General features: G+C 28.4%; 4 protein-coding genes across 4 annotated transcripts in view; 1 reads left to right on the top strand and 3 right to left on the bottom strand.

The window, feature by feature from the left end:
- The window catches only part of LOC123275194 (prolyl 4-hydroxylase subunit alpha-1), a 51,062-nt gene extending 48,707 nt beyond the window's left edge, over window positions 1–2,355 (top strand). The window contains exons 7-10 of the mRNA XM_044743146.1: window positions 247–471; window positions 556–621; window positions 1,178–1,343; window positions 1,435–2,355. Coding sequence (XP_044599081.1) covers window positions 247–471; window positions 556–621; window positions 1,178–1,343; window positions 1,435–1,529 — 552 coding nt within the window. The 3' untranslated portion in view covers window positions 1,530–2,355. The remainder of the gene's footprint in view (window positions 1–246; window positions 472–555; window positions 622–1,177; window positions 1,344–1,434) is intronic.
- A 5,355-nt stretch (window positions 2,356–7,710) lies between these two features.
- LOC123272295 lies at window positions 7,711–11,157 on the bottom strand. The gene is made up of 3 exons (XM_044739000.1): window positions 11,085–11,157; window positions 10,835–11,015; window positions 7,711–10,765 (listed from the first exon to the last, which is right to left on the bottom strand). The coding sequence occupies exon 3, from the start codon at window positions 10,209–10,211 to the stop codon at window positions 7,842–7,844; it is 2,370 nt and encodes a 789-aa protein (XP_044594935.1). The 5' UTR covers window positions 10,212–10,765; window positions 10,835–11,015; window positions 11,085–11,157; the 3' UTR covers window positions 7,711–7,841.
- LOC123275037 lies at window positions 11,141–12,903 on the bottom strand. Its single transcript, XM_044742929.1, has 5 exons — window positions 12,699–12,903; window positions 12,280–12,410; window positions 12,120–12,189; window positions 11,710–11,983; window positions 11,141–11,546 (listed from the first exon to the last, which is right to left on the bottom strand). Exons 1-5 carry the CDS (start codon window positions 12,763–12,765, stop codon window positions 11,141–11,143), a joined length of 948 nt encoding a protein of 315 aa, XP_044598864.1. The 5' UTR covers window positions 12,766–12,903.
- A 763-nt stretch (window positions 12,904–13,666) lies between these two features.
- On the bottom strand, window positions 13,667–21,405 carry LOC123272333 (J domain-containing protein). The gene is made up of 6 exons (XM_044739024.1): window positions 21,149–21,405; window positions 20,406–20,568; window positions 20,094–20,204; window positions 19,816–19,917; window positions 19,431–19,547; window positions 13,667–18,039 (listed from the first exon to the last, which is right to left on the bottom strand). The coding sequence occupies exons 3-6, from the start codon at window positions 20,175–20,177 to the stop codon at window positions 17,821–17,823; spliced, it is 522 nt and encodes a 173-aa protein (XP_044594959.1). The 5' UTR covers window positions 20,178–20,204; window positions 20,406–20,568; window positions 21,149–21,405; the 3' UTR covers window positions 13,667–17,820.
- Window positions 21,406–26,294: the final 4,889 nt, after the last annotated feature.

Here is a 26,294-nt window from a genome sequence, read left to right as displayed (position 1 = left end):
TATTTCTGCACATATATAGAACTAAAACTGTTATTTTTATTATTGTTATCTTACGTAATAATATTAAATGAAATAATGTATTTTTTATTTTTATTTGTTTTGCTCTGTTAAATTAAACTTTAACTGTTATTTTTATGTTTATGTTTATTGTTGAATATCGAGCATGTGTGTACTTGTAGGAGGTTGTTTATCGATTATATTACACCGTGTATCAAGGAGGCATTTACCTAAATGTTGTGATTACAGTTTAAACGTGCTACTGTGCAAAATTACAAGACTGGTGAACTGGAAATAGCCAACTACCGAATCAGCAAGAGTGCATGGCTCCAAGAGTACGAGCACAAACACGTACAGGCTGTGAGCCAGAGAGTAGAACATATGACCAGTATGACTGTCGAGACTGCGGAGGAGTTGCAGGTGGTCAATTACGGTATTGGAGGGCATTACGAGCCGCACTTTGACTTTGCAAGGGTAAGCAATTTTATACAATTATCGAGTCTGTAAATACCTCGTTTCTCAAATTTATCGATTTAATTGCCCGTATCTTGATTTCAGAGAGAGGAAACTAATGCATTTAAGAGCCTTGGAACTGGTAATCGCATCGCTACTGTTTTATACTACGTAAGTTTTTTTTTTCTTTATTGTTATTGTTTAAATTTTTAAACAATTCATTCATTTTTTTTTGTTTTAAATAAAAGTAGACGTTATAGTTTCTTACTCTCAGGGGCTTTAATTTTACATTTTTTTTATTACTCATTAAAATTTAATTTTTTCCATTAACTACATAATAATAATAATAATATACACGTATTTCAACACTGAATTCTAATAATAAAAATACATATAAAATGAAACAAGAATACATAAAAAAAATTGACAATAAAATGGATCATAAATTTTTTTTTATTCTTATTTTAAAAATATGTCAATCTGTGACAAAAAAATTTTATGGATAATAAAAAATAGAATTTTTTTTTTTAACTTGAATAATTTTACAATTAACAGCTAGACCTGTAAAAGAAATAAAAAAAAAAAAAACAATAGTCCTATTTTTATTTTACAGTTATAAAAAATTTTTAATATTTTTTATTGAAGTGTATTTTGATGTATTATACAAGTTTGAAATAATACAATATTATTTGGTTTATTATTAATGAATTATTTAATTTATTTACAGATGAGCGATGTTGAACAAGGAGGTGGTACAGTATTCACCGCAATAAATATATCTTTGTGGCCAAAAAAAGGCAGTGCTGCATTTTGGTATAATTTAAAACCTAACGGAGAAGGAGATTACAAAACGCGACATGCTGCTTGTCCAGTTTTAACAGGCTCTAAATGGGGTAAATATTATAAATATAAAATTAATAAAAATGTTATCGTTATGTTATAAATAAATATTAAATGCTACTAAATAATTTATTAAATAAATAGTTGCGAACAAATGGCTGCACGAGAGAGGCCAAGAATTCCTGAGGCCGTGTACGTTAGAAAACCAGCCGCCAGACGACGATGTAGGAAGATATTAAAAGATTTAGCTGATCAGTGAACTGGTCATCCCCTCGGGATCTTCAGCATCCTCTACGTGACTTTTGTGGCGAAACGATTGGACAAGAATCTTAATGAGATTACTATACAATACCGAGATCAGAATTAAGATTAATAAAGTGGATAGTTTTTTCTAGAAAATGATAAAAGAGAAAACAAAGATTAAATACCGCTAGAACGGAGTCTCAGTCCCAAATTTATATTGTAATTAGTTTATCTTTTGGCAGTGAGTGTTTATAAAAGTTATTATTACAACATATCTCCATTTGTCGAGTGGTTTTTAATAATGCGGCTTTTATTATTATTATTTTAAATTTACTCACTTTTATAGGCATTCATTTTATTATTTTTTATAAAAATTATTGAGAAAGATTTGTAATAAGCTTTGTCATGAAAAGTATGTTTTTTTTGTTACAATAATTTTCAAAAATAAAAAAAAAAATATCCCCAATTAAACAACTTTTCATGACCAATATTATTTTGTACTGTAAAAATATTATTGTATTTGTAATAGACAATATATATATAAGTTAATTGTTATTTACCAGATCACCGATCGTGAATAACAATAAAAAAGTCTGCAAGTTTACTCGTTAATTATTAAAAACCTCCAGTAGCCAGTAAAGATAGTCCTATCCAAAAACTAAAAAAAAATAGTTATCACTTGATAATAAATAGAATAATTAAAAACACTGTAAATTTTCAACAAACCACTACAACGGATAGTTTTTACAATTAGTATACTAATTAAGATACCTATTAAGTTTGCAACGGTACAACCATAACAATAAAAAATTTATAATTATTTATTAGTTATATTAATATTACCTACGATTATTGTATTTACAAACACAAAATTTTATTTGCTAACTCGGATAAGACTAAATATAATAATTTCATTTAATAGTATAATTTAAACCAATTAACAACAAAAAATTTTATTTGTTTTTATTAATAATTATAGGCAAACCATTGTAATTATAAAAAAAAATTTTATTAAGTTTATCGCTAACAATAATTAATAGTATTAATTAAATATAAATATAACAACGTAATGAATTATAAAATTATTATAATATATGTTTATATTTGTGCATATATTATTAAATATTATATTTAATTTTATAATAAATAATAATACAATACACTTATTGTTAAAAAATTATTAAATAATAATATTAATAATACCTTATTCATTTTAGTTTCAAGTATGAAATCGGCCGCGAAATGAGCAACTTGACTCGCGATTAAAAAAGGTTGATTGAGGGCCTTATTCATAACTGTGTACTTGGGAAAAGTGAATGAGCCATTGTGAGAAATAACGAGTGGTAATATCGAAGCATAAGCCGTGCAATCATATAAATTTGAGTATTCATCATATATATATATATATATATCACACCACCATCAGCTTCCATCATTCGCGTTGGGTTCTTTGGCGTCAATCGAGTGCATGGGCACGTGAATGAATGCAAAGTGGACGCCAGAATATGAGTATGAGTATGTGAGTGGGTGGCCGAACTATTCAAACGTAAAACCACACCCTCTTAAACGCCTACACGGTGAAATTCTAACTAGATCGATTGATGGGTCAGACCCATTACTACCAGAGGGATGATCTTCATAATCACTATCATTACCTAGGAATATAATAAGGTATATAATGTGCTACTACCAACATCAGCATCAGCAGTAACATTTCTTTGATCAAGCTATTATTATTATTATTATTAATCTTTATATTATTGTTTTTATTATATTATTGTGAATCCTTAAAATATGAAATTATCATTTTTATCATCTTTCGTATCCTTTGAAATTATAAATTTATAAATTATGCATTTTCTTCTTTTTTTTTTTTTTTTTTTTTTTTTTATTACTGATGTAGATTGTCGATTGGCGTTTTCTAAATAAATTATTATTATTATTATTTTTATTTTTAATATTTATTTTTTCTAAAGACTGTTTTATAATACTTTTATATATATTTTCCTTTGAAAATTTTCAATTTATTGGCTATTCAGTCTAATACAACAATTTTTTTTTTCTCTAATTATTTATAATGTCGTTAGCCTGTATTCCCTCCAGGCATAAACAATTTTAAAATTCGTATCTAAATTTGTCATTAAAGGTAAATTTAACTGAAAAAATAATTCTATCCGAGACTATTAGAGAGATATTTCTCTAAATAATTAGAGAAAAAAAATTGTTGTATTAGACTGGATAGCCAATAAATTGAAAATTTTCAAAGGAAAATATACATAAAATTATTATTATTATTATTTTATTTTTATTATCATTATCACCACACATAGAAGTAATCCCTAGGACTATACTGTAAAGTTTAGACTCTGGGAAATGAGAGACAACAGAGATGAACCCAAGGATGATGTATAAGGTAAAGCAGTAACGGAGATACTGAAATTACTACCACGTGGATGCATTAATGAAACGACAGCATAAGCGAGAGAAAACTCGACCAAGCGTTACGACTTTAGCTTTTAATTGAAACTCATGATGAGCTACCGGGTGCTGGGTCGTTTGACAGCATGTCACGTTCATAAGCCCCAGATGGTATGCTCTTGCTCAAACTACAGGTACTTTATCAATTTAAATTTAGACTGAACCAATCCAAATCCACGTCAATTAAAACTAATACACCTACTCAAAGTTATCCGATTACTCATGTTCGTGTTACTTACACAATATTCCCTCTGTACATAACAAGAAACTCAATACAACATAATATAATGTAATACAAAATAACTAGACTTTTTTTTATCGACATTCTTGTCAAGGACAGAGTAAGGAGTAAAGAGTGAAGAAGGAAAAGGAACGTCTTTCACATCACATCATGGATTTATAAATATCCTTGTGCTCGCACAATAGTCTTGTTCTGTGGATACTAAGAATAGTGTCTCTTATTCTGATACTGAATCGGAATCCTCAACTCAACTCTGCAGAGGAGCTTACAGTGCAGTTTTCCTTTGAACTCTAAAGACCCAAAGAGTAACTCATCCCATCCGCTTTGCAGTCTTGTGCAAACACCGCACAGACTCTTTTGTAGTTAGTGAGCTCGCATTGCACACTTGAAGATCTTTTTATTCTTCTATGTCCGTATTCACACGTTTATATTAATTTTTCACGGTTTTCATTAAATTAAAGTTCCTTTGATGGACACTTTTTTTTAATTTATCTCAAAATGTGAATCCAGGTCAGTCTTTTAATTATAAAGTCATTAAAAAACGCTGGTGATGATTGATTTTTTAAAGAGAAAAAATTTTATATGACTGCACTGAAAATTTTAAAGGCTTAATAATTAATTTGACAGATTTTGGGATTTTTTTTAATGAATATATTATGATTAAAAATTATTACAGAAAAATTAAAAAATTTTTTTAATAAACAAATTTCATAACATGAATATTTCATAGAATATAAAAAATTATAAGTACAATAAAAAAAAAAAAAAATTGTTCTAATTTAATTAATAAATAAATAAAGTTGAAAAATATCATTATAATTTATTTTTCTTTAGATCAGGATCTAAAATTTTCACAAGAAATCTTTCTTCTGAAGATCGCAAGATAAAAGATTTGATGGGGGATGAAATGAGGAGTTTTTATTGTGGGTGTAACATAAAAAATTTAATAGACTCAAATAAAGCTCTAGCGAAGCTTTATTGTGTTGAATGATGGGTGATAGGACAGCGAAGGCGAAGGCAAAGAGAAGTAGTAAATGTGATAGTAGGTCAGACGTGGAGTTGCTTTCTGGTCGGCTGGCGATTTTACCTAACAAATATCAAGAGAAAAACATAAAATAAAATAATAAAGGGAAGCCTCACTTTGGCTTTTGGATATCGAGCGATGCTTCGCGGTTGAATAACATTCTGATGCTCCACCAAACGTTTGAGCAACCTTACTTGTACTGGTACTAGTATCAGCCACCTCACATTCTGCACTCTCGTATTTTCTCTCAGCATATTTATAATACTGGGTAGCAAAATGGCTAGTAGCTGCCAGCTGTAGACATTCTCAATTTTTTATTTTCCATTTTCTGTTTTTCATACTGTGTCCATACCTGTGTAGTTATTACTATTACAACTATAGATCTACAGAATGAGCATAAAAGACTCCAATTTCATCGTGTTGACTTTGTTGAATGCCTTTGACGGGCTTCACCATCTCAACGTTCAACAGAGGAATACTCGTAACCTTACTAGTTGTATCAACGTCTGCTTGGAAATCTCTGCCCTACTTTTTCTTCGCCAAATAAAGTATTTGAATATACTTGATGTTTAATTATTTACATTGACTTTAAACAATTTTTTTTTATTTTATTAATGGATGAATCTTTCGGGTTGTGTCCGACCTGGTGAACTTTGGCAAAATGAATTATAAATTTTCATTATTAATTCATGGATATTTAACTATTATTTTTAATTATAATTTATTATTAAAATTGTATGAAATGTCTACTATTTTTCAATTTCTCAAATACTTACTTATTACTTGTCAGAAAGACTCGGATGCAGAATTGTTATAATTTTTTTTTAGACAAAAATGAATAAAAATAAAAAAAAATTTTAATTAGGTCATTAATAATATGATAATAATTAATATTATTAAAAAAAAATATTTAATTTGATTTACTATGACTTAATATTACAAATTTATATAAATTTTCAATCTGATAGAAACTCCATATTTTTAGGAGGTAGTTCTTTGATATTTTTAGATAGCAAAAGTCCAGATTTATATATTATTTTAGTGACATAAAAAAATATTACACATTTAATAAATATTCTATTGATTTTTAGATAGAAAAAAATTTAATTCACGGGTTTTTCACATTAATAGATTTTCTGAAGTAAAGTTAGAAAATTTTCTAATGAGAACTGTAATGTGAAATTTTACAATTATAAATTTAAATTGAATTTTTTTTTTTTTATCTTAAATAAAATATGTTTTTTTAAATTATTAACAACTAAGTTTAAAACTTTCAGTATTATAAAAATTAATTTTTTTTTCTATAGAACCTACATCATTTTTAAAATTCTCTCACAAATTGAATACTGACAAATCGTCATAATAACATTACCTTCAGAAACAATGAAAAAAGTTTGAATCCTTATTAACAAGTGAATTCGATAGAAAAATCTTTTCTCTCAAAAGAAAGTCCATACTTGACAGATTTTTTTTAAATTTAATTTTCACTATTCACGTAAAACTTCTGACAATATTCCCGGTTAATTTTATTTTCGACCAACTATTTTAATAAAAAAAATAATAAAATTTCCATTCAATATAAATCCACCCTATTACTATAATTTAAATATACCTCCACTTTATTTCTAATTAAAATAAATATTCAAAAATCTAATATGATTATAAATTGATTGAAAATCAATCTAAAAATCAAAAATTTTTAACACAATATCATAATTAACTTTTCTAATTATCCTTGACATTGATCAATAAAAAACTCATCAATTGCGGATTAACCCTGAAAAGCCAGACAGAATAATTTAAAATTAAAAATTTGCCCTCCAGATACTCAATAATAATTTCTATTAAAAGGTCAATGAAATTCCGGTCACGTAAATATTAATCTGCACACTGAAAAAAGTTTTTTCCTCCTAGTAAACTTTTCCCTGAGGTTAAAAAAAAAGTATTCTTAAAATAAGAATACCAAAGTTTACCTACCCATAGGAATAAGTTTACTGGATATAAAAAAACTTGGTATTCTTGATATTAAAATACTAAAATCAATATGGCCGACTTAACCTCGCTTGGTCGACACGAATCTTCACGATAGATAATTATGAAATAACTTACTTATATAATTCTTTATTTATAAATAATCTATCACACTAAAATTAATAAACACGGACAATAGTATATTAAGCCTTTCTTTCCTTATTTTCAATTCTTATTGTTGTCAAAAAATTGCAATTTCTTGCTAATAGCATTATTTTACTAATGAGTTATTAATAATATTACTATTATAAAAAATTGATTATGAGGAAAGAATGTATTACTAAAATGAGTTATAAATTTGAAATAACAACAAGTAATTTAATATATTTTCTATTTAATTTAATTTTTATTTCTTTATTAGTTTTAATTGTTATTCATATTATAAATAGTAAAGATAAAAACTTTAATTAAAATGCGGTGGTTACTTCTAAAAACAATGACGCAATATTATATAATTTTTATCAGCTTTTGATGTAAGACTTAGTGGTTTAAAATTTAATAAATTATCATAGCTCATAATAGAACAAACTGGCATCATAGCTGTAACTTCATAAACATGTCCATGTTCTCGGAATATCGTTCTAAGTCTTTGATAAATAAAAAATGGCGTATCATTTCTAGTAAAATAAATTTAATAAGTCCAAAAACTGGTTCATTATTATTTTCATTCGTACATAGCACCATGTTCGGCTTATAAGTACTACCATTTTTGGTTACCCAATTAACCGTGTGTATAGTAGTATTTATAAAATTCGGTTGTTGATTCAAGCTGTCGTTGAATATTATTGGCAAATCACTCAATTTACAAGATGACGAAGGCCCTTCTTCAAAAATAGGAGCAATATTCATTGCATAAAGTTGGCTGGCAAATTTCAATTGATGTTTAGTAACAATTGTTTGAGCAACATTTTTTTTACAGTTACTCACAGAAGCTGGCACTGTCGATTCTCTATGTTTTCCTTCAAACCGCATGCACCAAAAATTAATTGGAGGTCCACATTCTCTCAAAATTGTTGGCAAATGAGTAGAAATATGGTCTTTCGGTTTGAGTGACCTTTTGAGTACATGACGAACTAAGAAAGAATGTTCTTTCAATAGAACTCGTAACATCAAGTAACATTCAACCTGTACTGATGGAGAAGTAATTATATCAATGATTTGTCGAAGGAGAGAGTAAATCTTCCAAACTGGATCATCCTCAGGCACCAAATCCCCTACTAATAGACCAAAATGTCGAACAAATGTAAGCATTTCAGCAGCTGACATTCGTAGATGCTCATTTTTGTAGTCATTTTCATTTATTGGCAAAGGTATACTTGACTCTGTTTCGCCCCAACTATGATTATTCATCAACTGATTTAATTGCTGCAATGTAAAATATTTTTTTTCTGATATATAATATTTTATCATAGCTGCCATATCAAACACACAAATGCCTTCAAAGACATCGTGCATTATGTCAGTTGAATAGTTTTCAGTGACATGAAAATCGTTCAAACGGTGAAAAGCACTTTCTTCTTTGATACCAGTTGCAGAAACGTCATTTAGAAGTATATCTTTAGCGTATGAAATTTTAGTCCTCATGTAGACAGGGTCTTCAAGAGAAGCCATTGATCGTTGGTCCTTGTCCATTGTACAAAATCTACACGCATAATGAGCATTGAAGCTTTCAACGAAACCGAGTATTGAGTGAAGGCCCAAATTGTCACCCACAATTAAGCCCAATTTGAAATAAATTTGGGTTTTTCCGTGAGGTAAATCAAGCTCCAATCCATTTATTTCCAAGTCATTCAATTCATCGATAAGAAGTCTAAAAACAGCAGCATTTCCAAACTTCTCTCTGTCTTTGGAGTAAAAAAGAAGCGCGTAGAAGATCGTTTCTAATGAAGACTGATAATGTGGTGGAAAACAAGGCAATGTTATGTAACATCCACACAACTTGTTGCATCCTGAGTGGCTACCAAGTGCATTACCTGTTTCATAGTCATCGCAAAATAACATAATAGGAAAAACTTTTTTTGATTCAAAATTCTGTATCTTCCGTTTCCATAGTTTAGATTGCATAAAGTTTGATATTACCGATGTTTCTTCTTCCAGGTGCTGTACATACGTTAGAACTGTATCATATACCTCAGGCAGTTCAAAAATTTTTTTGAGCATGGTTTTGAGTGGAAATTGATAACCATATGCCTCCAAAGAAGACTTTTTTTTGGTACCGTCTAAGTTACGTTTACAATCTTGAGACTTTTGACCGATTAAAAATTTTTCTGCCTCAAAGTACAAATTTTTTTGTTTCAATATTTTTATGCGTTTATGTTCTGTATCGAGGTCAGTAAAAGCATTAGTAAATGAATCAAAAAGATCCGTGACAGATTTTAAATTTACCATCCCTGAAGATTCTGAATTTATATTAATCAATTGCTCTTTGATTGTGTTTAGACCAGTGGTAACTAATGATTTCGATGACGTAACAAACTCCTGAACTTGTTTGCGTGACACTGTAGGAGTTTTGTACATTTTAAGGCTAGTATTTAAGATATCTTCTTGCAAACTTTTAAAAACTTGTAGTTTTGTATTTATGTTTTGATTTTTATTTAACGACAGACTCTGTGTTGAATTTTTAATTAATTTTTCTTGTTTACTAGCTGATCCAGAAAGGCACACTTTTGACTTATTAACAGGAATTGAAGAAGCTCTAGTTTCAAATTTTTTGAGTTCCAAAACATGATTGTGCTCCTTAGTCCAGTGCCGTTGGAATGAACAGTAGTTGTTGTAAGATCTATTGCAAGAATTTTCACCACAAGTATATTTTTTATCTTCGTTATTAATATAATGAACAGAATCAAAATGATGCTTTAAAATATTTATTGCAAAATTTTGCTGACACAAAAAACAAACTGGCATTTTTATTAAAAAAACTTTAAAACAAATGAGAAGATAAGGACAATTAAAAATAATTTAAATTAATAATAAATAAGACTAAACTTTACAGTTATTCAAATCTGTTATAAAAGTACGGATACACGGCAATACTGGTCCGTCTTTCTCTCCTTTAATGCCATAAATTTTTTGTTGAAGAACCATCCAAGAATACTCTGATTCTTTTGGGTATGATAATTGAAAAGCGTAAAAACTTTTGAAAGCAATATCTACAGCTTCAAGAACTGACGCAAGCTGATAAGTAATGTTGTTAACGTGGACGTTATATGATTCTATTTTACTCATACCAACAACTGAAACAATCGGTTGTTCCGTTAAACCATAGTTTTTTAAATTATCTCTACGATTTTTTAATTCAGCTCTTAAATCTAATTCATCTTTAACGTGCAGTATAAATCCTTTTTGAACTTCGTCTTTACTCGGTCGCCATGGTGACAAAGTACCAGTTATACTTTGAAAAGGCCCAGGTGCAGGAAGTAAAAGTGGCAAGAGTTTCAAAATAGAAACTTTTTTAAGCTCTAAATAAATAATACACAAAAAATTAATTATTATTATCAACAATAAAATATGAGTTTAATAGATTTTACCTGTAGAATTTAAATCCTCACTCTGGCTTAATGATGAAATTTTTTTTAAGAGAAGCTGTATTACTTCCGATTTTCTCTTTTTATTACTTGAATAAGAAACTAGTTGTTTTGCAAATAAATCGAAATTTAGAGATAAATTCAAGGTTTTCTTCGGATGGATGGTTAAGAAATCAATATCAATCTAGTAATAAAATTAATAAATTAAAAATATATAAAAAAGTAGTAATAAATACAATTGTATAAATCTTACCAATTGGGGACCATTGGTCACGTGTTTGAGGACTGTAAAGGACTCAATGTAATGATTCATAGAGGTATCAGCAGTAAGTGTGAAATCCTTTTCTTAGATGTATCAGCCCACAACGTTTTCACTTCAGCCCAAGAGTCTATGTTTTCCTTCAGCCACTTGACTTTCTCTGCATACTCTTCATCTGTTAACTCTGACTTTAAGTCACTTGTGAAACCTAAATGCACAGACCCAGAAATTTCATTCCGTTTTCGTTTCGTAGCAGTTTTTTTCACAATAGCTCCACTAGCCAACAAATTAGCGCGATACCCATTATTGTATTTAGAGTGAAACTTTCCCTTTGGCAATATTTTTGATTTAGTAGCTTTGTCGTAACTATAGGGAATGTAATAAGTTTCCTTAACTTCCGTAGGAAAAAGATCGACGATCAATTGGCTTAGTTCCACAAAACGAGCTGGAGATATCCTGTAAATAATTAAATGTGTTATTAAAACAAATATTAAATAAAAGAACAAATTAACGACTCAAGTCTGTGAAAAAAAAAATGAAATTTGCAATAAAATAAAGAGGGATTTCTAAACAAAAAAAAAAAATTAAATTAAAATTGCTGAAAAACAATAAATCTTACACTAATTCAGGAGATGTACATATTTCAATGCTAATTATAAAATCTACCAAGTCGTTTCTAAAATCTTCCGGTAAATTTCTATGCGATTTATAATGACTTAGAATTGATAATCCAGTCGCCGAAGTTCTCAACACAGAAACAAGATCTGTGATGGGATTCCTAAGATCAACACTCAGATCTGCATTGTCGATTTTACTAAAATCAAAATTTTGAGATTCGATGGCGAAAGATTTCTCAATTTCAAGAGATAATGGAAAGCTTGAGTCATCGTCAACTAGAATAGTCAAAAAAAAAAAAAAGGAAAGAAAAATACACGAGAATTAAAAAACAATGCATAATTAAAAAGTAATGAAACAAGTAGCTTTTTATAATTAACTAAATTATGAAAAGTCGATAAAACGAGTGAGTACCTGTCAAATCAAAATTAGCAATGTCAACTTCTGAAGTGCTTTGACGTCTATCAACATTCTCAACCACAACCTACAGAATAAATAAAAAGAAAGAAAATTTGTGATTCCGTTTAAAACACGCAAATAATTGTTATAAAAAAAAATTAATAAATAATCCTACAGGTTCTATTATTACTCCAAATTCTCTCTTCCATCTAGTTAAAAATTTAATCTGAGGACCTGTTTTTTTAATTAGTTTTTGAATTATTTCTTCGTTGAGATTTTTAAATGCAATTTCATCCACTTCTTCATCTACAATAGAAAAAAAACTATCCTTATTTTTTCACCTAAATGTCAATAATTATAAATTTTTTATCAACCGCCTAATTTCACACAGAATTATAATATTATTAAAAAATGAGAAAAAGAGGTTAAACGATACACAATAAGTATGAAAAATAATAAATTTAATATTTATAATTATGATAGTTATAAATAAAATCATGGATTTGCTATTGTAAAAAAATTAAATAATTATTATAACTATACAATCAATAATTAATTGAACGATTAATTAAACAATATTTAGAAAATAATTACCTTCAAAGATTTGTTGGAGAGATGATAAATTCCACTCTGACAACTTCTCTTGTACCCAAGAATCCATGTAAGTAATGGAGTAAGGGGCAGTAATAATAATGATTAATACTTATATTTATAAATTATTTAATTAACATAAATAAATATTGAGATAAATAGACTCAGACACGAGGTAAACAAAAAACACGCGTACACTGTAGATTGGAGGAAATGACAAAATAGTGGCGCCACCGTCACGGTTGCTATGGTAACATAGAATTTAGTTTTAGTCCTGTTAAAAAACTTGGTATTCTCAGATTTAAAATACCAGTTTTCTTAAATCTAAAATATTTAACTTGACTTTTACTTCGTACAAGAAAACTCGACTAAAAAAAACTCAGTATTCCTGGTATAAAAAAACTTTTTTCAGTGCATCGTGCGGGGAATTGTTGTAAAATCCAGTAAAAGCTTTTAAATAAATAAAGCTGTCTATTGGCGCGCATGTATAGAAGGTACTTGTAAAGGATTATTGTATAAATATACATGTATAGGAAACTGTTTGACAATAGATTGGTCAGCAGAGAGCCATGAATGTCCTACCGAGCACAAAACAATCACTTGTCCCAATTTCCAATCAGTAAGCAACAGGCTGGAGACACAAACGGGCAGACCGCCAGTTCAGGTTATCATGGAAATTCGCACGTAATAGATCGCTTTTCTCTTTCACTCATTCTATTGTTAAATCGTTGGATGAATTCCGCACCCGGAGCTCAATCAATATCTATTATAGAAAAAAAGTCGATCATTGTTTACCGAGGAACAAATTTTTTCACCGTCTAAAACTACACAAACGACCATCTGGAATCTATAAATAAATAAAAACACACACATTTATGTATGTGGACATGGATGAGGTATTTATTAATACATGTGATGTGTGGGTTTAATTTGTCTAGACTAGTAGTTCAGTCGTAAAAATAAAAACTAATTGAAAGATATTATTTAAACACATTTATTATTGATTTTCAATATTTTTTTAGTCATTTTTTATTTTTTATTTTTTTTTTTATTTAATAAATACACATGTGTGATGTCAAGCGCATCACTGAGTAATATCTGGACCGCGGACAATATTGTTTTCTGGGTGAAGATATTACGCCATTGTGACCAAGATGACAAAGAGCGAGAGGGTGAGAGAATGAGGGAAAGAGTCGATAAATAATAACTCAAAAAAAAATAATAGTTAGATTTTACTATTATAATAAAAAATGATAAAATGAGAAAATTATTTGATTAAAATATTTTTAATTTACCCCCGGTAATGATTGGTTTAACTGTCGATAATTGCTCAACGGTGGTAACTCCATCCCTTCTTCCTCCTACACTTTTTTTCTAATCATTATTCCGCCGCTTAACGAGGGATTTGTCTTCTGACAAATGATAGAGACGGTGTAGGGGAAATCCGATGGAAAAAAATTCATTTATTCTTTTCCTTCTGCTCTTTTTATTGTGATTACTTTTTTCATCATTATTATTGTTATTATTATTTGATTCAATAATCCGCTCAATTTTTCTCATTTCATTATCTTCAAGGTTATCTCTCACTTTCTTGCATTAACTTTTTGTAGCCACTTTCATTTTCCGGCTTAGCAATATCCCTTGTCATGTGTGCCTTGTGTTTTTTTTTTTTTTTTTTTCATATATGTATCATGTAAGTATTATATATTGTTGTCATTTTTCTAGAAAAATACATTTATATATATGTATATAGGTAGAAGATGAAATATATATTTGGAGGGATTGATAGACTCTGTAGTATTTATTTATTTATTTTTTTTGTACTTGAAATAAAAAGCTTAAATTTCTCAAAAAAATTTGTAATCTAACGCATATTAATGTAAATACAATTATAAATAGTTAAATTAATTAAAGATATGTATTTTTATTTTGTGTAGGACTTTTGAACTCCAAATTCGCTTTAAGTATTCAAAATACGAGGTAATAAATAAACTTTTTTACGGTCACTTTGTGAGGAATGACCGCCATTTTGTCTTTCAAGCTCTAATGCTAACGGTTAGACTATTCCAAGCGGCTCAAAAATCTTTGAATTTTTGTTTAATACAATCTTGCATAAAGTCAAAATTTTTAATTATTTATTTTTTTAAATTAAATTTTTGATAAATTTAATATTATTAAAAACAACAATTAATACATTTTTTATTAAAAATATGCTGACAAAAATTGTAAATTTTTTTTTTATCACTCAATTAATTTTTAAAAAAATATTAACTAAATAACAAAAATTTTTTTTTCAAAAAAATTCTTCACTCACAAAGTAACCAGTTTGAGATTAAGTTCGATTGAAAAAAAAAATACATAAACATTTAATTACAAGATTACGTTTTCAATATCATATCGTAACATTATTTCCTGTTGATGGAAATAAAATGTTTTCATCATATCATAATATAGTACGTATATATCTTTACAACGAACAATGTATAATAATTTAATCACGAATATTGATCGCATTATAATGTAGTGAAAGACATGACGAGCCGTAATATAAGTAATTCATGATCGTGAATAAAGTCCTTTATATCATAGTTGATGGTTCCATATATACCTCTCATACTTTTTATTAGGTAAACTAAACAATTGTCTTTTAATAGACGTGTATATCCACGTAAATATACATATATAGAAGAAAAAATGTCTGTGTATATGAATATGATCATACTCGAGTATATAAATAATCTTCAATTTGATAAAAGGATTTGCTTCAATAGACAGCTAACTCATACATTTAAGATAAATATAAATATAAATATTGTTGTATATATACAGATTTTATTAAACTCTTTGAAATTCAAATCTCGGAAAATATACTTGAAACTGATCGAAAAGAGCGCAAGACTTTTGAAACTGGTTCAAGTTGAATTAAATCTCGACACTTCAAAGTCCGGTATCCAATCAATCGGTAGCTAATTCATTAATTTAAAAAAAAATTTATGTTCCGGTTGGCAAGATTGAAAGTAATTGATATCATTGAAAAATATATATTTTTTTAATTAATTATCCTTCATCGGTAATTTACTTTTAATAAATAAACTATCAAACAATTAACAGCAAATTGAACGTTAAATTAAATAACTAGAATAAAATAAAAAGTACATTGATATTGTTGTTATTATTATTATTATTATTATATTATAAAGTAAAATAACGAAGTAACCGTTAATGTTAGGTCGAAGGCAAGAATTTTTTTAAAACCCATTCTGTCAATCTCTTGACAAGAAATACGAGGTCATGCAGTCGCTGTGAAGGAAAAAATAAAAATAATAAAAGATGAAAGATGATTATTAAATTGACGACGTCGGATTGAAAAAACTAAACGGACACATTTAACATTACTTGAAACAATAAATAATCTAGCATTATATATCTCGTGATTTGTTATACAATTAATAAACTCTGGTATTATTGCGCGAGTATTTAAACTGTCGCGTAACAAGACTCGAACTCGATTTATATCGCGAGTATCCATAAATACAATGTAACGTCATTTTTCATTATTAATATTATTATTATTATTATTATTACCACTCAATTTTCACCAGTTCACATTACATATAATATATATTGTTTATATTAATATAAATACGCAACTCTCAGATAAAACTCTCAATAGAATATATCGCTAATAGACACCGTGTCCTAACAAACGTTGATTAAATTCATTTTATTGATCCTTTGAACTCCGCCGGGGATCTATCAAAGGACCTGATTACTTTACCCGAGAATTTACGCTTATTTATTTTTTCATTTATTTTCTTATTTATTTATATATATAATTGATTTTATTGTGTTTTTATATGATACTGAAAGTAACAGACGTTCAATAATATTTTATAGCAATTTCTCAACTAAATAGTTTAATGTATATTTTATATTGAAAATAAAAATTTCAAAAATATACACAAAGATTCAAAAATACTTCGATATTCAATTTCTCAATTTTTTTCTATTGACATATTTTAAAATTGTACGCCTAACACTTTCACTGTCATATTGTTTTTGTATGTTTTTTAGTGTTACAAAAAACAATCAATTAATTAAAAAATCGATAGCAAGTATTAAGTGCTTCAATCAATCGATCGAATTTAGAAAAATTATTATGAATAATATACTTATAATCATTAAATAAATTTTAAGGTCAAAATTTTTAATAATACTTAAAAAAACTTTGAAGTTACATCTAATTTCAGTGCAGAGAAAATTCAAACAGTGCGCGCTTTTACTTTTTTGAAACGCCTTGTCACACTTCACAAAAGTCACTCTCTAAATCTGAAACAGTGAAAATCACTGGAAATTAGTGGTATATTCACTATTTCACAGTTATAAGTATACCACTTGGTATACTTATAGCTGTGAAACAGTGAAATTCCACTGATTCATTTTAAGAGAGCATGAGAGTTTGAATAATACATAGAAAATTTCTTTACTCAATTTAAACAGTAATTTCCAGAAATTAAGGTAGACTTTTTTAATAATCGCTTAGTTTAAGAGAATTTTTCCAAGTTATATCTGATTTTAGTAAAAAAAAAAAAACAAATTTAAATAACGCGCGCTTTTACTTTTCCGTAACGCCTTCACATTTCACGGAATTAATTCCACAAAATTTATAAATTACTCAAAAAATATAAATTTGTACCCATTTAAGAACCGATTTTTTCACTTGATTGTTAAAAATTGCAGCACTAATAAAATTTATTTTTAAATAAATGTTATTTGTTTTCTATAAAGTCCATGTGTATGTGCACAAGGCGATTGTGTAAAACCTTAAGGTTAATAATATATTAATTAATTTAAATAAGTAACGATGGTCCAGAACATCGTAAACGGCTTTAGAACAATTACGTCAATCATCTTAATGAATATAAGAGTTGTCATCAGTATTTTAGTCATCAATAAATTTTATCAATAATGTATGTATATATCAATATATCACGATGTTTAGGTCTGATGTGGGAAACAATTAAATCGCTCGCCTTTACTTGTTACTCCCTCGTGTATAGTTACAGTTGTTGTCTTGTTTGTAGTTGCTGTTGTTGTTGTTGCTGTAGTTTTAGCCGCTACCTCTTTAAATCTCGTAGTTACGGAACTTGTTAACGACTTCGCTGGAGGCTTGGGAGTCCCAGTTGAGATCGCGACGAGCCCCATAATGAATATTAGCACCCCCTTCGGAGGCCCGTCTGTGTGCGTTTGCTGGCTGTCCTCTTACGTGTCCTGGAGATCCGCCGGCGCCGCTTCCGTCGGGCAGCATTCGATCTTTCGTCTTTGGTGTGCTCCAGTGCATCGACTAAACAAATTAATTAATTATCCGGGTTAATTTGAATTTAAATTTAGTTTTAGGCCTACTTAAAAAAAAAAAAAAAAAAAAAAAAAAAAAAATTCAATTTGACTCGAATTTTTATTTAATTATAAATTATGAAAAACGTCAACAAATTAATTTTTCTTCATAATTGATCAAAATTTATTATAATTTAATTATTTAAATATATTTCAACAAAATAAAATATTGTTTGAAAATTTATGAATTTAATTTTAATGACCTGTTTAAAATTCACTGAAAAATAATGCAATTGGGTGAACGAGTAAGGACTAGAAAGCTTTTAAAATAACAGGGTTAGAGAAGGCGAGAAAATTGACGTGCAATTACAAAGTAAAATGTCGCGCGATGAAATTTAAAAACTGAGTATTATTTTTAAATATCAAAAGAACTTTTAAGCGCGTCTTGTATAAACTCCGAGCTCTATAGTTGTATAAGCTGGATAAACTTTTCTAATGATGGTTAAAAATAACTCGCATTATTTACCAGGAATTACATAACGCAGAAATGAAAACTATACTCCAAGAATTCACGAGGAAAATCAAATTTCCTTATACTGACTTGTGTTTTATATCCGAGGGAATTAAACTGATTTAAATAAGGAGGTAAATTTATGCATTCCTTTCTTGTTATTAAATAACTTTTAACTTATAAATAAACAAACTTGGGGTAAATTATTTTAGAGTAATTATAATAAATTTTTGTTTTATAAATTGTAAGAATTTTTATTTTTAATGCATTCAGTAGAAAAAATAATTTATAATTTTTTATAAAATTCACTGTAAGATAATGCAAAATTACTATTTGTATTTTATTATTCAAAATTACGAATTTGTAGGTGTAATTTTTTCTATAAATACAAAAATACAGAAATGTTGAAACAATATGAATAAAAAATTATTATTAGTGAATAATTTTTTTTAATTTCCACTTGTTTTTAAAAATTTTCACAAGGACAAATTAAAAAAAAAATTTTTTGTTTAATGTCACTCGTTAAAAAAATTTCAATGTCAACTATTTTTAATAAAAAATTTAAAACATTGAATCTTTTTTTTGTAAATTATTCAAGATAAAAAAAATATTAAAAAGTAAAAATTGGAAAAAAATTTTTCTTAATTAAAAAAATGAAAAAAGTATGCGTGAAATTTTTAATATAATAAATATTTTTAAATTTATAATATAAAATTTTCAAACATCAACTACTTTGCTGTGTTAATATAAATATAAAAAAGAAATTAATAAAAATTGAAGAAGGTTCAATCAGTTAGAAGTTTATTACATAAACTAAAATTACACATTTTCATATTGACACTCCCGTTTAGAGTATTATTAAAGTAAATTTAATATAAAATATAAAATACCTGGTGGACATGCTCTTTCATCCCAACCCACTGCTTATAGCTGACCTGGACTCCGCTGTGTCGCCATTTATCGTAGTTGCTTCTTTTCTCTTGGTCGCAAAGTATCTCTTTGGCATTCTGAATAAAAATTATATTAAATTATTGATCATTTGGCAGATATGCGCAGGAAATAAATATCATGTAATCAAATATTTCATCAGTTATGTATTTACTCACAAAACATAAAACACAAAACAAATACATTTATAGCTGACATATATAGTTGCACAGTTACACTTACAAATATTATATTTAAATAAAGTTGATGGTCGATACATTATTATTATTATTATTATAATTTTAATAATAATAATTAATAATACCGACAACAATAACAAATTTTTACCTTGAGCTGCTGAAACTTTTCCTCAGCTTCCTTGTTGCCCTCGTTTTTATCTGGATGGTACTGAAGTGCAAGTACTTTATACTCAGCTGTTATTTGTTCGACCTTAAAAATAAATTAATTAAAACAGAATTCATTAATTAAAATTTTTTTAATTTTGTTATATTAAAAATAATTTTTTGAAATAAAATTGTAACAGTTTAAATAAAACACTTTTAATGAAATAACTTGAGTAAAAAAATTTGCATTCAATTATTAAAAATTAAATTAAATTGAATTACCGTCGCAGACTCGTCACACCCAAGAAGGGCGTAAAAATCTTCATCGTCGCTCCGCTTATAATTGATAACATCCTCGACGCTCATGTTTACTTGACGTTACTTTCTGTAAAACTGAAACGAAAAAAAAAGTAAATGCATTGTCACACGTATAGCAAGAGACGATAAAAATAAAAAATAGTTAAACAATTTATAGACTATCGAATAAAGTTATTTGTACCGAGCGGCAAGTGATAAAAGCAAGTTTTAAATGAGTTAAACTTTTTATCTAATAAAAAATATACTCGAATAACCGAGTATGTCAATGTCTCTCACCTGTTGCCGTTACTGTTGGACACCCAGGCAGGAAGGTTGCGTTATGGCGAATGATGATGAAAAAGCCGTTTTGTAGCCCGGAAAGTTCCGATTCCCCGGGAAATCCAAGATGCGCGAGCGCACTCCTGACAAGTCGTTAAATCCTGTAGTTGCGCAGTTTACTCTACTTGCAATGATAATAATATTCCTTAGTGTCTATTGTATTATTTCAGGATTATATTACTCTATTTTATGTTTTATTTTTAAAATCAATCATATTTTTTATATTAATTGAGTTCATTTAATTTTTTAATTTTTTCCAAGGGAAAATTATTGGATAAAAATATTTCAAAAATTTTTTCACACAGTTTTTCATTCATGTACGTACTCTATATTTTTTATCAAGTGAATATGAATGAAAACATTTTTTCTTTGATCCGCACTATTAATGCTTTTAATTTCTACAAGTCAATATACTTTTTTCTTAAATAATTTATTGGAAGAAAATTACAATTTTCTGTGTTTTTCCAATCTGTTCTCATTGAAAATAATAAAAATTCAAACAAACAATAGATAAAAAAAAAATTTTGTCCTGAAAAATTCTAAAAATTACAAGTTAAATTTTTAATTTATTTTTTAAACTTAATTTCTAAAAAAGATTTTTCTCAAATTTTTATTTGGAGTATTTTAAAGTGTTTCTTATTTTTTTATTAAATAAATTATTGAAAAATATTAAACGATAATAAAAATGACTTCTTACTCACTTGCCAAGTCATAGATATTGATAATAATATTAAATGAATATGGATATAGAACAGACGCAATAAATAGTACACATCTATTTATTGGAGCACAAGAAACGAGACACTTTATGGTAAACTTTCAGAGTAAGACTGCCGTTGAATGGAAATCCCTATTCACAAATAATTATTGAGTGTGTACAGCAAAATAAAATTAAAAAATTTTTCGTCACTAGGTCACGAATATAGGTCAATACTAGAGAGCTAGTGAACCTCTGGTTTGCCAGAGGAACATTGTTTATGATACTGAATTGGTATTTGATGAAAAACTGTTGAAGCGGCCGCCACGTGACTTTCACTTTAGTTACGTTCATTGGGAAAGACCTTGGGAGCATTCTCACTCTCAGCGACTTTGCTTGTTATCTCCCTACTATTTATTCCTCGAATATTTATTTCTATTTCGTTCGTATTTCATGGCTGAATTGATGATACGGAAAATGAGAGGGGATCTGTGCTGAACAAGATTCATTCGAATAAATCATTGTTAAGCCGAAGTTTTTGGGCTTAATTTAACGGGGAGAATATCGATAGTGATCAAAACGTATGAATTTAACAATAAAAAAGACTGATTAACTTATTGTGAAAATAAAAATTCAACTATATTAAATTTTGATACAATAAAAAAAATAAAATTATAACTTCTCTTATAGTGTCAAAGATTGTTGATTTTACTTAATTTTAAGAGTCATTCCGTGGCATTGCAGTTTCATTAATTTTTTCTGAACAAATAAAAATTTTCATTTGATCATGATAAATTTGATTTTCAAGTTTCTATTTACCCTATAAGTGCAATTAAAATAGTACAGTTTCTCTTAATAAGAGAGAATCAAACTTAAATCAAGAAAATCAAATAGGAACGGTGCTTAATATTAGGATTACCAATCCAAAATTTGTTCATCGTTACTGACAGCTTTTATAATTTAAATTTATCTAATTTTTATTTTCTTGCATTAATTGATCAGACACGAAAAAAATCGAATTTCTTCCTCCAAGAAAATTTTTAGGAAGACCAAAGTTAATTTAAAGCAAGAAGAAATTTTCTTGGCCCGAAGAAAATTTGAGTTCATTCGAGAAAGTTTTAGTTTTCTTTAATATTTTCTTGAGTCAAGAAAATTTACCTCGAGCCAAGAATTTTTTCTTTCTGTGCATTTTTATGTTTATAAAAATATTAGTCATTTAAGGAACAAAATATGATATTGTAGGAAAAATTTCTTAATTAACTCATGAATCATTTAAGGGGGATAGCCACTGTGAGGATCGAAAAAATATGTGATTTTCGGGAATTTTTTTGACTGGGATAATAAAAGAATTTGGGGATCGGATTTTTTTTTGTTTTATAAAGTATATATTGAAGATTATTCTCCTGAATTTTTATTAAAACATATCATGTTGTTACAAAGTTATAAGCATTTTTGTGGAGCACCAAAAAAATTTCCCCCACCACGGTTTTATCTCTAACTCATAAACGGATTATCCAAAACAAAAAAACCAAACTACGTTGTAATCTGCATGCATGTGGTTATCGTTCCATGTAAGGGATTTTGAAAATTTAAATTTAAAAAAAAATGGCAACATATTAATAATTTTTTCGTTTTTTTTTTCTCATTTTTTTGGATTCAAATAGCCCTAAAAAATCTTAAAAATCAAAATTTTCGAAATCCGCTACGTGCAACTATAGCTACTGAATAGACGAATACGGAAAAAAAAGTTGCAAATCGGTTCATATTTATGCAAATTACAGATCCCACAGTTAAAAAAAAAAAGTAGTTTCGAGACAAACGCGTTTTCATCGGAGCGCTGTGCGTGCAACGTTCATTTGACGCGCTGTCACAAAAATGACTATAACTCGAAAAATATTCCAAATTTTCATATAAAACTCTAGATACATATTTTTGAATATATGAACTTTGATTTAATTAAAAAAAAAAAAATAATTTTTTGTTTCTTGAAATTTCACAGTGGCTATTCTTTCTTAAAAAAGAAAATTTCTTAAATTTAACCGGAAAATCATAAAGTTTTTCCTTAATCTGTTAGTCCACAGATTAAAATATTTATCAAAGAAATCATAAAGTATTTCCTCAATAAATTCATGAATATAGTATAAAATTCAAGGAAAAATATCTTGCATCACCCATGAGAGATTCAAAAGAAAGAGTATGAAATTCGAAGAAAATCATACAGAAGTTTAGTAGTTCATTGGTCGAACAGTAGATTATGCACGTTGACTATAGATTTTCAGGATTAGGATCTACTTACTGCAAATCTGTTTTAAATCCAATGTACAGCAGTGCGATCGTGGGGTGTCTTCACCATTCCGACATGATACAACTCCAGGCAGCTTCACTTAACTCGGGTCTACATTCCGAGTAGAGCATAGAAGAGACCCGTATGCATGCATACCAGCATCTACATACACCCGACCCGGCATACATTATACAGTGGGATTTTCTCCACTCAAGAATCGAGACCATATGCTTGCAGACACACGTGTTCAACATCCGATAGATTTAATGGGCATTCTCGGACAATAAAGGATGAAAAATTCAGTGATTTTTTTACTTAGATTCGATACTTTTTTCCCAGACTGACCCACATTTTTTTCACCTTAGCTTTTTATTTTGGCTGAAAATATCGAGATATGCGACGCACGATGGCTGATGAGATTAGTTTACCAGTTTAGCAACTAATAAAATAAAATGTCATAATTTGATAGCAACTGTTAATTAATGAGATGGAAGTGATAAGAATATTTGGAACGGATTCGGTTTATGGTAATGAATATGTATTATACGTGTTCGCTTTACATTATACGGATGCACACGTTAAACCATCGACACGCACGCATGATTTTGCAACCCTCGACCTTCCCAGTCTTTTTCAAGGATAATTTTGTCTACAATTTGTCTTTGCTATATATTTTAGTGTTCTGTCTATGGATGCATTAGCTAATGGGACTAGAAAGAAATTTATAACGTTAAAGGATAGACTATTTTTAACAATTTTGAACTTGTTTTATTACTAGAGGCTGGAGAGGATAAAAAGAGTGAATAAACTTGAAAAAATATTTGGAAATCTCCAATCTCGAAGCGCAACGTCGATACGCTGAGGGATCTCTATGAAAAAAAGTTTCATGTTTACTATTGGGAGCGATTAGAGAGTAATTTCATGAATGAACAACTTTGGGTCACTGATAAAGACGAAAAATATCTTCACCCAGTTCCTTATTGGTACATACAAAATTGTTTGTTCGAGGTGCGAGAAAACTCCACAGTTGCTTGTCTTCATTGACACAATTTTTACAACACAATTCTTATTGTTTATTATGTAAGATAAAATAAATGATTTGCACATCCCAAGGGAGGCTATTTTCCGGAAGCAGTTAGTCTATTGGATCAGGAAGAACTGGCCTTTGAAGAGTAAGTTTAATAAAATAGCGCTTAAAGCTTCTCAACCAGGATTGGGATTCACAACATTTTTGAAAAAAAAGTATCTCGATAAGATAGTGAAAAAAAAGTATGAAGAAGAAAAGGATTGAAGAGAGTGAAAAGTATGAGCAATTTGATTATGACCATTTGATTTTTAATTATTATTTCTTCGGGTTTCTTGCTGCGTACGGGATTATGAGTTTCGGGATTGAGGTAATACTTGTCAGATATTTTAAAATATATGTTTACTGATAGGAAAAAAGAAAATAAAGTTCATAGTAAACTTAGATTAATTTTAAACAAAATTCGAGTTCCAAGGAGGGTGTTTGAACGATTTTCAAGATAAGATGGGTGTATGTATGTGTGGTCTATGGGTCTTGAAAGATTATCTCAGTGATTTACTTCGATTTTCTCTGAGAACTTCACGCAGGATTTCAAAGATTATGTTGAATAGTTAATACAGTTTAATGTTTCTTAAAAAGAAAATTATGAAGGTAGGAAAAATAGCGGAAATTTTTAGAAATTACATTTAGACAACTGTTTTAAAGTTTCTTAATTATCATCAAAAGTAATTTTATTAATTTAAATTTTGTTTTAATTTGTTATCAGATTTTGGTAGATTCCATTACAAATTGGATAACTGTACTTAATCTGATGTGATGACTAAATTTTCCAAATTTTGCAATATTACTTTCTAAGTGCTTTATAAGTTCAGAAAATAGCATTACTTCAAAATAAAGAAATCTATCTAAAAAATAATGTCGATCTTATGGTTTCTGTTTCAATATTAAATTACTCTTTCAAAAAGTATCATCGTCAAAAATTAAATACATTTTTTCCATTTTACATCTGAAATCAAACGAAAATGAAAACCCTAAAACCCCGAACCTCATATATTTATTTAGAAGTTCAAAGACCTTGAAAACAAACAGATTTTTTCTCAGGTATCAGAAAACTCGACACTACGTCAATATTTCTATCTTCTGGGTCCAAAAACCAAACACACAGCTTTAGAAACATTTGAAAGTTTTACAAAAGCTCTAATGTTTTTATTATTAAACCCACATCAAAACTTTCTACGCAACATAATTTATAAAAATGTATCTCTGTATTATTCATTATATATAAAAAAAAATCCCATAAATAAACCTTTTCATAATAAACAAAATTTGCAAATTTCTGAGGCAAACTCCACAATCAAATCTCAATGAAATAAAAATAAAATCGACAACAGAAGCCAGTGGGCGGTTCGGCTGGCAAACTCAAAATGCCAGATGCGTGGGTGAATGGGTGGGCACTCTGCACCCGGCAAAACTACTTTGACTTTTCATACACCGACTCGCATCTCATCAGACAAGGACACAACCTGGAGTTCTGCTCTCGACAAGGTACTAAACATATATAATAATAATAAAGTCCAGAGGCTCAATCCAGACAGGGGTGACTCTACTCCGACTTGACACATTTTTACACATGTACTATATTATATTATATCGTACATTACAAACTACAAGGCGCAAAAATAGTAAAGAAGAACAAGAAGCTAGATGCAGAACTAACACGCTCTTATTTAACTCTTCACTACTTCTTTGCCACCTCCTCTACTTCTGTTCTCTCTTTCTCTCCTTCTATTTAGCATCAACGTATATATACTTATAGTGTACGTCGCACCGCGTTAACTCAAC

The sequence above is a fragment of the Cotesia glomerata genome, linkage group LG1, assembly GCF_020080835.1.
Source record: "Cotesia glomerata isolate CgM1 linkage group LG1, MPM_Cglom_v2.3, whole genome shotgun sequence".
Taxonomy (NCBI): domain Eukaryota; kingdom Metazoa; phylum Arthropoda; class Insecta; order Hymenoptera; family Braconidae; genus Cotesia; species Cotesia glomerata.
Note: the sequence above shows the minus strand (reverse complement) of the source record. Positions and strands in the feature narration are given on the sequence as shown.